At 49.5% G+C, this 9257-nt stretch overlaps 1 protein-coding gene across 2 annotated transcripts in view; it reads left to right on the forward strand.

The window, feature by feature from the left end:
• The window catches only part of LOC105472466 (protein arginine methyltransferase 2), a 31101-nt gene extending 24729 nt beyond the window's left edge, over positions 1 to 6372 (forward strand). For both annotated transcript variants that reach the window (XM_011725703.2, XM_011725704.3), the window contains exons 8-11: positions 1476 to 1605; positions 2424 to 2560; positions 4113 to 4284; positions 5012 to 6372. In XM_011725703.2, coding sequence (XP_011724005.1) covers positions 1476 to 1605; positions 2424 to 2560; positions 4113 to 4284; positions 5012 to 5044 — 472 coding nt within the window. In that variant the 3' untranslated portion in view covers positions 5045 to 6372. The remainder of the gene's footprint in view (positions 1 to 1475; positions 1606 to 2423; positions 2561 to 4112; positions 4285 to 5011) is intronic.
• Positions 6373 to 9257: the final 2885 nt, after the last annotated feature.

Consider the following 9257-nt stretch of genomic DNA (forward strand, 5'->3'; position numbering starts at 1 on the left):
ATAGAATCTGGCAGTCTATGTGGTAGAAATCAGCAAAAACGCGACTGTGAAAGCAAACAAGTAATTAGAGAAATCATGTGCTGACAGGTCTTGGAATCAATTAGAAAGAGATGACTAGCCAGATGGAATTACAGCCCAATCACGTGAACAGGCAAACTACAAAAAATAAAATTACCAATAAATTATGAAAAATTATAATGTTGTTAGTAGTTAAAATGCAAATTAAAATACAGGCTGTTTTCCCTACCCGACAAGCAAAGAGTAAATTAAAATAGTAGCCTGGGCTTGCCTGGCAGTGGCAGGGAGGTGTGGCTGCCGGGGCCTTAGAGGTTGGCATCAGGCCGCCCACCCCAGTCACTGCCAGAGCCTCCCACCTGAGTGTTCCTCCGGGCACTGGAAGTCAGTGGCCATCCTAGAGGAACGTGGTTGAATTGCTGTGTATCCATCTGGTGGAGCACTGCGGTCCAGCTGCTGAAAAAGAAACCATAGGTTTTTAAGGACGTGTAATGATATTTAGAGAGGGTTTAAGAGACAGTAAAGCTTGGCAGAATAAACCATGTATACAGAATGGATGTTAGTTTGCATAAATAAATTTATATAAATATGTCTGGGGGATAAAAATATCACAATGCTAAGACAAGCATATGGGGAATTTAAACTTTTCTTTGTACTTGTCCATTTTTTCCAATTTTTAAATTCGAAATTTTTTATCAGAAAAATAATCAGAAATATGTAAATATAGTGAAATCTTTATTAAAACATTCACTTTTATTTGCTATTTCAGAAGTTACTGCTTTGCTTATTTTTTAAAACATTTCTGTGGTAAATAATAGGTGACTTACTGACAAGCCCAGTGCAACCAGTGATGGCGGTTGGCAAACGGTGACACACAGGGGGCCATGTGGCATCTAGTGTCTGTTTCTGTGTTGAATTTGTGTAACAACAAAGGAAGTATTTCTCCTGAAACTCGGACTCACTCAGGCCACCTCAGCTCTTCTAGTTCCTTAACGTTTATTATAGAGTAACCTACAGCAGGAATACCGCTTTCATTTACTGTTAATAGAAAATCCACAAAAGATATTTTGAAATCAAATAGATTCTAAAACTAGGCAAGACACGCTGCAACTCTCCTTGTCCTCTAGGTTATGAGGGGTAAGCGTTGGTTTCCATGTGCTCAGATCCCACGAATGAGACGTCACAGGGAAGCGCCCAGTGACTCGCAGGCTCCTGAATGCCTCCAGGTCAGGCTCGGGAAGGCTCTGGATGCCTGGGTAGGGTCTGGGTCCTCTCAGAGTGGGAGGCACCCAGAGCCTCTGGAGGCCTGAGGGCTGCTCTGGGGGTCCAGGGCCCCCAGACGGTGGCTTAGCATCCTGGTGACACAGAAGAGAAAGCACTCACCGCAGTCCCACGTGTGTGTTTTGAAGCCTGAGATGTTTGCAATGACACTCAACAGTTGCTTTGACCTTTTCCCCTAGATCTTTAGCAATTAAGGAGTTTTTTTCAAAGCCCAAGTATAACCACATTTTGAAACCAGAAGACTGTCTCTCTGAACCGTGCACTATATTGCAGTTGGACATGAGAACCGTGCAAATTTCTGATTTAGAGGTGAGAAAAAGATGAATTGCTCCTTACATTAGATAATCAGTGACCATGAAACAGACCAGATTATCATAAACCTTCAGTGAGCGCTGGGGGTGTGAGTAACTAATTATTTTATTATACAAATAAGTGAATTTATAAAACGTTTGCTACTGATTTTTTCCAGTCTTTTTTCTTCTTTACGTTCTGATTCTTTCATATTGTACATCATTTTCTTTATAGATGTCTCTAGCGTCTTCATTTTAGATTTATGTTTAATATTCTCAGCATCTTCAAAATCAAATAAATTATATTTCGTTTCATTATGGTATTTGCATTACAGTTTTTTTTCACGTGTTTTTAGCCACCCTTCATGACAGAACTGTTAAAATTCCCTCCACGAATCCCTGTCTGTGGCCGCGCGGTGGCGCTCGTGGGTTCTGGGCGGGATCCCCGCGCCCCGCCCTGCCTGGCGCCCAGTTGGCGCCGCGTCTGGAGATGGGGTGGGCGGCGCGGGCGCAGCTGTGGTTTTTAGTTGGTTCTGCGTGGAAACGCCCAGCCTGGAGCTCTCCAACGCCTTAGGCTGAAGAGCTGAGCGCCGAAAAGATTCCGCAGGAATCTGGGGCAGAAAACTGGGCGCAAGCAGCTCAGATGGCCTGACACGTTTCTGACTGAAGCGTCTGAACTCGTGATGTGGGTTTTGGGGGTGGTTTCCCAGGGCGGGGGCTTTTCTGCGGTTCCTGACGCGTTCAGCGTCTGCGCGGGGCGCGCGGAGGGGGCCGCCCCATCCCGGCCCTGCGGTGCCACGCGGTGCCCACGCGTGCCTTGTCGTCTGCTTGACCCAGACCCTGAGGGGCGACCTGCGCTTCGACATCAGGAAGGCGGGGACCCTGCACGGCTTCACCGCCTGGTTTAGCGTCCACTTCCAGAGCCTGCAGGAGGGGCAGCCGCCGCAGGTGCTCAGCACCGGGCCCTTCCACCCGTGAGTGTGCGGGGCGGGCGCGGAGGGCGGGGCGGGCACGGGGTGCGGGGTGGGGGGCGCGGAAGGCGGGGCGGGGGCGGGGCGGGCACGGGGTGCGGGGTGGGGGGCGCGGAGGGCGGGGCGGGCGCGGGGATGGGGCGCGCAGGAGGGGGCGGGACGCGGCGTGGCGGTCGTGGCGGGTGGGCCACGTGGGGTGGGGGCGGCGCGCGTGGGGGCGCAGGGTGGTGTAGACACCGCAGCCTGTGTGCCTCCTTCCGGGTCTCGCCCCCACTCTGGGCCCAGCCTGGGGCGTCCACCCCCACCCCCAGCAGCCCCAGCGGGAGGAGCTTCCTGTTTTCCCGCCCCGAGGAGCACCCACGGCTAATTCATGGTCCGACCCAAAGCGCCTCCGCAGGACGTAGGGGTTCACCTGACGGCTTTGGAGGGTTTTGGAGGGATGGTTGTTTTTTGGGACACGTTTCCCCTCCAGCATCCTGGACACGCGTGGCGGTGGAGCCGCCTTTGGGGCCCAGCAGGCCTTCCCTTTGGAACTGGGGTGGGGTTGGCTGCCCCGCTCTGGCACCTGCCCCGCCCTGGCACCTACCCTGCTGACTCCCCAGCGTGATGGCCCCACGAGGGGACCCCGGCTCCAGGGAGGTCGCAGACGTGTGGAGTTGATGCCCTGGCCTGGCACGTGGTCCCCATCACAAGAGTCCTGTGGTAACCTCTGTAGTGCCGTCACCGAGTGGAGGTGGGCAGCTTGGAGGCTGGTTATACCCACCCCCGAGTCTGGGGGCATGGAGGGAGCAGTGACCTGGGGCACAGGCTGGGGTGAGGGGTGTGACCAGAGTCAGGGAGAAACTGGAGACCTGAGGAGCCCCCCATTTCACTGTTGGCCCCACTGTGGACAGTGGGAGTTTGAGGGGCGGCAGAGCCTGAAGAACTTAGAGAAGTTTCCAGCGCAACCCAGTGCAGAATCCTAGCGTTTTACTATTTTCCCCCAAACGTAACAGTGGTCCTCACATTGTAGCCATCACAGAAGCGACTCCTTGGACCTGATTCCATCCGTGTACACCACAGTTTAATGGCAGGAGCTAGATCACCAGCCTCTGCAGCTTAGGCAAGGGCACAGGAAGGGGGTGCCCAGCCGTCCTCCTGGCAGGCCGGAGAGTCAGACACCACACAGGACCTTTAGTGCAGCCGTGTGTCCCCTGAGCTTCCACATCCTCTGGGCCACCCAGGGTGAGCCGTCCACACCTCCAGGAATCTGAGTGGTCTCAGGAGCAGCCTTGTGTTTGGCATTGGCAGGATCTGTCTCACCAGCGTAACTTTGATCCCAGTGTATCTCATAGAGTCCCTTTAGATCACAGGGCTGGGGGTGTATCTGCCCCCTGAGTTAGCCTGAAAAGTCAAGCTTTGTGTCCCCAGGCCCTCAGGGTGGACTGCCAGCCACGTGGGTTCTGCTGAGGGTGAGAGCCGGTGAGAGCCAGTGGGAGCCTGAGTCAGCGCCCCGAGGGCCATGTGGAGACTGCCCTCGCCCAGCCTCCAGGTCACACACACCCCTGTCTTGCAGCATCACACATTGGAAGCAGACGCTGTTTATGATGGACGACCCAGTCCCTGTCCATACTGGAGACGTGGTCACGGGTTCAGTTGTGTTGCAGAGAAACCCAGTGTGGAGAAGGCACATGTCGGTGGCTCTGAGCTGGGTTGTCACTTCCAGGCAAGACCCCACATCTCAAAAAGTAAGATATGTATTTGTAAGATTCTGTCCTGTGGGTGCCGGTCCTCAGGGAGACAGGCCTGGGTGGTGGTAGTGATGGCAGATGCTGGCCCACGCTGGGGCCCACGCGTTTTACGCACGAGTGATTTAATACACAGAAAGTGCATGCTGTTACTGGCTTCGTTTCCCATCTGACAGCACAGGAAGTGGAGGGCTCTGGCAGGGAAGTCATTTCCTCAGGTGACACAGTAAGTGAGGGAGAGCAGAGACCCACATCAGCCTGAGGCCCCTCGTGCCATGTCCAGAGGGGTCCCCAGATGGGCAGAAGCCTGAGCTGTGCCTCGGCGCTCCCTTTACACAGGCCTCTGTGGCTTGCCAGGCAGCAGTTCATCTAGGTGTGTTGTCCGTGATGTGTGTTCTGACTGGCAGCCTTTGGGTCCGTGCATGAATTCATGTGTAGCTCGCCCAGCTCACTTGGGCTTCCTGTCTCAGAGGCCGCTGAAAATGGAATGTTCTTCTTTGGACTCAGGATTAATGTGGCAAAGAAAATAAAAATAAATGGTTTTCCTTCATTTTTTATATTTGTTTTGTGCTTTGCTTTGTGATAATTTTTTGTTAAAAGTTTGTCATTTAAGAAAATTCTGCACCTGAATATTGCTCTCTTGTCCAATATCAAACCATTAGGAAATGTAGTGTGTTAATCATATGATTTATTATCTGACTGACCTGTTGTCATTTATCTTTTTCAGGTTGGAGAAAAAGTGTTCCCAATCTGGAGATGACAGTTGAGGCTTTATTTGGAAGCCGTGTGCGTATCCTGAGGGGTGACGAACACAAGCAACCCAAGATGCGCCTGGCTGCTGCACGCTCCTTCGAAGTCGGTGAACGTTCGTGCCACACTGACCCCTCCCCAGCCTGGCAGGTGACGTCAGGGCCCTTCACAGACAAACACGCTTGGGCTCGGCAGGAGCTGCCGTGGCCACCCCCGCTGCCCAGTGTCTGCCCTCTAGAAGTAGGCTGTGTTTCTAGGTGTTCACCCGTGGTGTCCACAGTGCTGACCTGTGGCTAGGTCAGAGCTCCATGTTCCTAAGCTAGGTGTAGGTCCACACTCCTAGAACGCCCGCATATCAGCCTGTGTACCCCGTGACAGTGACTGTTCCCGCCTCCTGTGTTAGTGGTGCCCTTCCTGCCATCGCTCATCCACTCGTGTGGGATGTAGGATTGCACAGGGCTGTGCCAGTGCTGTGTAGGGAACACCGCCCTGGCTCAGCGCGGGAGCTGAGGTGGCGATGCATGCGATGGGACTCTGCATGGATAGTTTTGTAGACGTCTTCCAGATAAATTATGTGTTGGCGCATTGCACATGCTCAATAAATATTTTTAAATGAGTGAATGTCATTGTGTATCCTGTTTTACGCATATGTGTTATTTTTTGTAATTACAGGATCATACTATATGCATTGCTTTGTAACTTTTTCTCAGTATTGTGAAAAAACTTCCATATCAGTAGATACATTTTTTTGTGTGTTTTGATTTTTATTAAATTTTATTGAAATATAGGCTGAGTGCAGTGGCTCACCTCTGTAATCCCAACATTTTGAGAGGTTAAGGTGGGATGATTCCTTGAGCTCAGGAGTTCAAGACCACCCTGGGCAACATAGTGAGATCCTATCTCTACAAAATACAAAAATTAGCTGGGCATGGTGGCATGTGCTTGTAGTCCCAGCTACTTGGGAGGCTGAGGTGGGAGGATCACTTGAGCCTAGGCGGTTGAGGCTGCAGTGATCTAGGATTGCACTGCCGTACTCCAGCCTGGGTGACAGAGCAAGACCCTGTCTCAAAACCCAAAAAACAAAACTGAAATATCAAATATATATTGAAAACAGCGCTGGTCGTGGGTACCTAGATGATGGTATTTTATAAAGTGGATGCACATGTAACCAGCATCCAGTCCAGGACACGCTACTGACTCCCTGATTCCCCTTCCGCTCAGTGCCCACCCTCTCGAGGGTGGCGTCCTGACTTGTAACTGTCGATTACTCTTGCCTGAATGGAATTGTACACATGTTCTTTTGTGTCTGCCTTCTTTAATTAAACATTGTGAGACTCATCTATGAGTTTCAGACAGTGTGGATGTGGCTTACTTTTTCACTGTGGCATAAGTATTCAACTGCATGAATAGACCACAGTTTATGAATCTTATTTCACATGGTGTCCTTTTGGGTTGTTGCCAGGGTTTAGCTATTATGATTACTGAGACTGTGGACATTTCTGTGTGTGTGTTTTGGTGCGTGTATGTGCACATTTCTGTTGGATGTACACTGTATACCAGCTTTTCAAGTCAAGGAATCTAACATCGCTGCCAGCTGTGCATGAGAGCTGGCATCCTCATCAACACCCAGTGTTGTGTTTTGCATTTTACCTGCTCTGGTGGGCGTGTGGATTTGGTATATATTTCACTGATGACTAATCCAGTTTTGTAGATTTGCTGCTCATTTGGATATCCTGTTTTTGAGGTGCTTGTTTAAGTCTTTGGCCCATTTTACTATTAGGGTTTTTTTTTTTTTCTAGTTCTAATTGAGATTCCAGGTATTCCTGATGTAGTCTGGCTGAGTCCTGTAACACATATTTTTGTGAATATCTTTTTCCTTTCAGTGGCTTTTTTTTTTTTTTTGAGACAGAGGCTCGCTCCATCGCCAGGCTGGAGTGTAATGGCACGATCTCGGCTCACTGCAACCTCCACCTCCAGGGTTCAAGCGATTCTCCTGCCTCAACCTCCCGAGTAGCTGGGACTACAGGCGCCTACCACCATGCCCAGCTGATTTTTGTATTTTTAGTAGAGATGGGGTTTTACCATGTTGGTCAGGCTGGTCTCGAACTCTTGACCTCAGGTGATCCACCTGTCTCGGCCTCCCAAAGTGCTGGGATTACAGGTGTGAGCCATCATGCCCAGCCTCTGTGGCTTTTTGTGCTCTTAATAGGAGTATTTTGATAAGTAGAAGTTCTTAAATGTTATATTGTCCAATTTGAAATTATATTTTCTTTTATAGCTTGTATTGTTTTCTCTTGCACTTAGATCATATACTCCACCTGGAATTGATTTTTGTTGTTCATATGAGGAGAGGGGTTAAACTTTATTTTTTTCCCCCTAGAGATAGAAGCTTAAATCGTTGATTTCAACCTTTCTTCTTTCTAATACATAGATCAGAACTCTTAATTTTCTTTAAAATTGCTTTAGATGCAACAATGAATTTTGATATATTTTCAGTATCACTCAGTTTCAAACGTTTTCTGATTTCTGTGACAATTTCTTCTGGTGTACCGTGGGCTTTTTAGAAGTAAGCATGCGGCTTAATTTTGAAAGGTGGGATTTTTTAGTTACTTTTTCTTATTGATCTCTGGCTTAATTCCACTGTGGCCAGAAAACAAATTGAGGAATGCTAATCCCTTGAAATTTGTTGAAACTTGTTTTATGAGTCGGTACACGTCCGCTATTCGTATGCACTTGAGAAGAAAGTGTATTCTGTTGTTGAGTGCAGGGCTCCAAATACGTAATTTAGATCCAGTTTACTACTTGTGTTGTTCACCTAGTTGGATATTTACTGATGTTCTTGTCTGCTTGTAGAGTCTCTGTCTTGGTTCAGGCTGCCATAACAATACCACAGACTGGGCAGCTTAAACAGCAGGAATTTATTTCTCACAACTCTGGAGGCTGGGATGACCAAGACCAAGGTGCTGGCCTCAGTTCCTGCTGAGGCTGCTCTTCCTGGCTGGCAGACAGGCACCTTCTCCCTGTGCCCTTACTTGGCAGGAGAGAGAAAGGGAGTGCTCTTGCGTTTCCTCTTGTAAGGGCACTAATCCTGCTGGATCAGGGCTTCATCCTATGGCCTCATTTGACCTGAATGGCTTCTGTAAAGGCCACATGTCCCACAACAGTCACATTGGGGATTAGAGCTTCAACACAGGAATTTGGGGAGACACAATTCAGTCCATAGCATTCTGCTTCTGGCCCCTCAAAATACACATAGAAAATACATTCCACCCCAGCAGCCCCCAAAGTCTTAACTCATCTTTAGATGCTCTATAGTCTAGAATCTTATTTAAATATCACCTAAATCAGCCGTGGGTGAGACTCAAGCTATGATTCACCCTGAGGCAAAATTCCCTCTCTGGCTGTGAGCCTGTGAAACCGAACGTGCGATGTGCATCCAGAGTAAAAAGATGGGTCAGGCCTGGGGTAGACACCCCCGTTTCAAAAGGGAGACGTAGAATGTGTGATGTGCATCCAGAGTAAAAGATGGGCCAGGCCTGGGGTAGACACCTCCATTTCAAAAGGGAGAAGTAGCACGTGTGATGTGCATCCAGAGTAAAAAGATGGGTCAGGCCTAGGGTAGACACCCCCATTTCAAAAGGGAGAAGTAGAAGGAAGGGATCACAGGTCTCAAGCAAGCCCAAAACCTAGCAAGACAATTTCCATCAGATCCTAGGGCTCGAGAATGATCCTCTTTGGTTGGTGCTGTGGCCCCGGGCCCCTGGGGTGGCAGTGTCACAGCCATGACTTGGCGAGGCCACCCTCACCTGGTTTCTCTCTGCAAGGGCAGCCCACTTTACAGGCCTGCAAGACCAGGGAGGCCATCTTTGAAACAGGAAGAAGTGGTCTCGTCCCTTGGGTCTGGGGTGGAAGTGGTGGCTCTGATGCTCTCTGTAGCACCTTACGGGTCATTCCTTCCCTTCTTTGGAGAGTGGTGCATGTTTGCAGCCCAACAGCTCTGTGGGTTGGTCCTGTGGAATCCAGAAGTCTGACAACCCAACACTGTTCCACCCCCTTCCTCTGAGATGGCTGATTAATGAGCTGTACCATGATTTCTTTATCAAACAATTGTTCGGTCACAACCTTAGTGTTGTCTTCAGAACATGCTTTTTCATATTTTTGCGGTATGGATAGACTGAGAATTTTCCAAATCTTCAAGTTCTGATTCTGTTTTGCTTAATAAT

The sequence above is a fragment of the Macaca nemestrina genome, chromosome 4 (assembly GCF_043159975.1).
Source record: "Macaca nemestrina isolate mMacNem1 chromosome 4, mMacNem.hap1, whole genome shotgun sequence".
Lineage (NCBI taxonomy): Eukaryota > Metazoa > Chordata > Mammalia > Primates > Cercopithecidae > Macaca > Macaca nemestrina.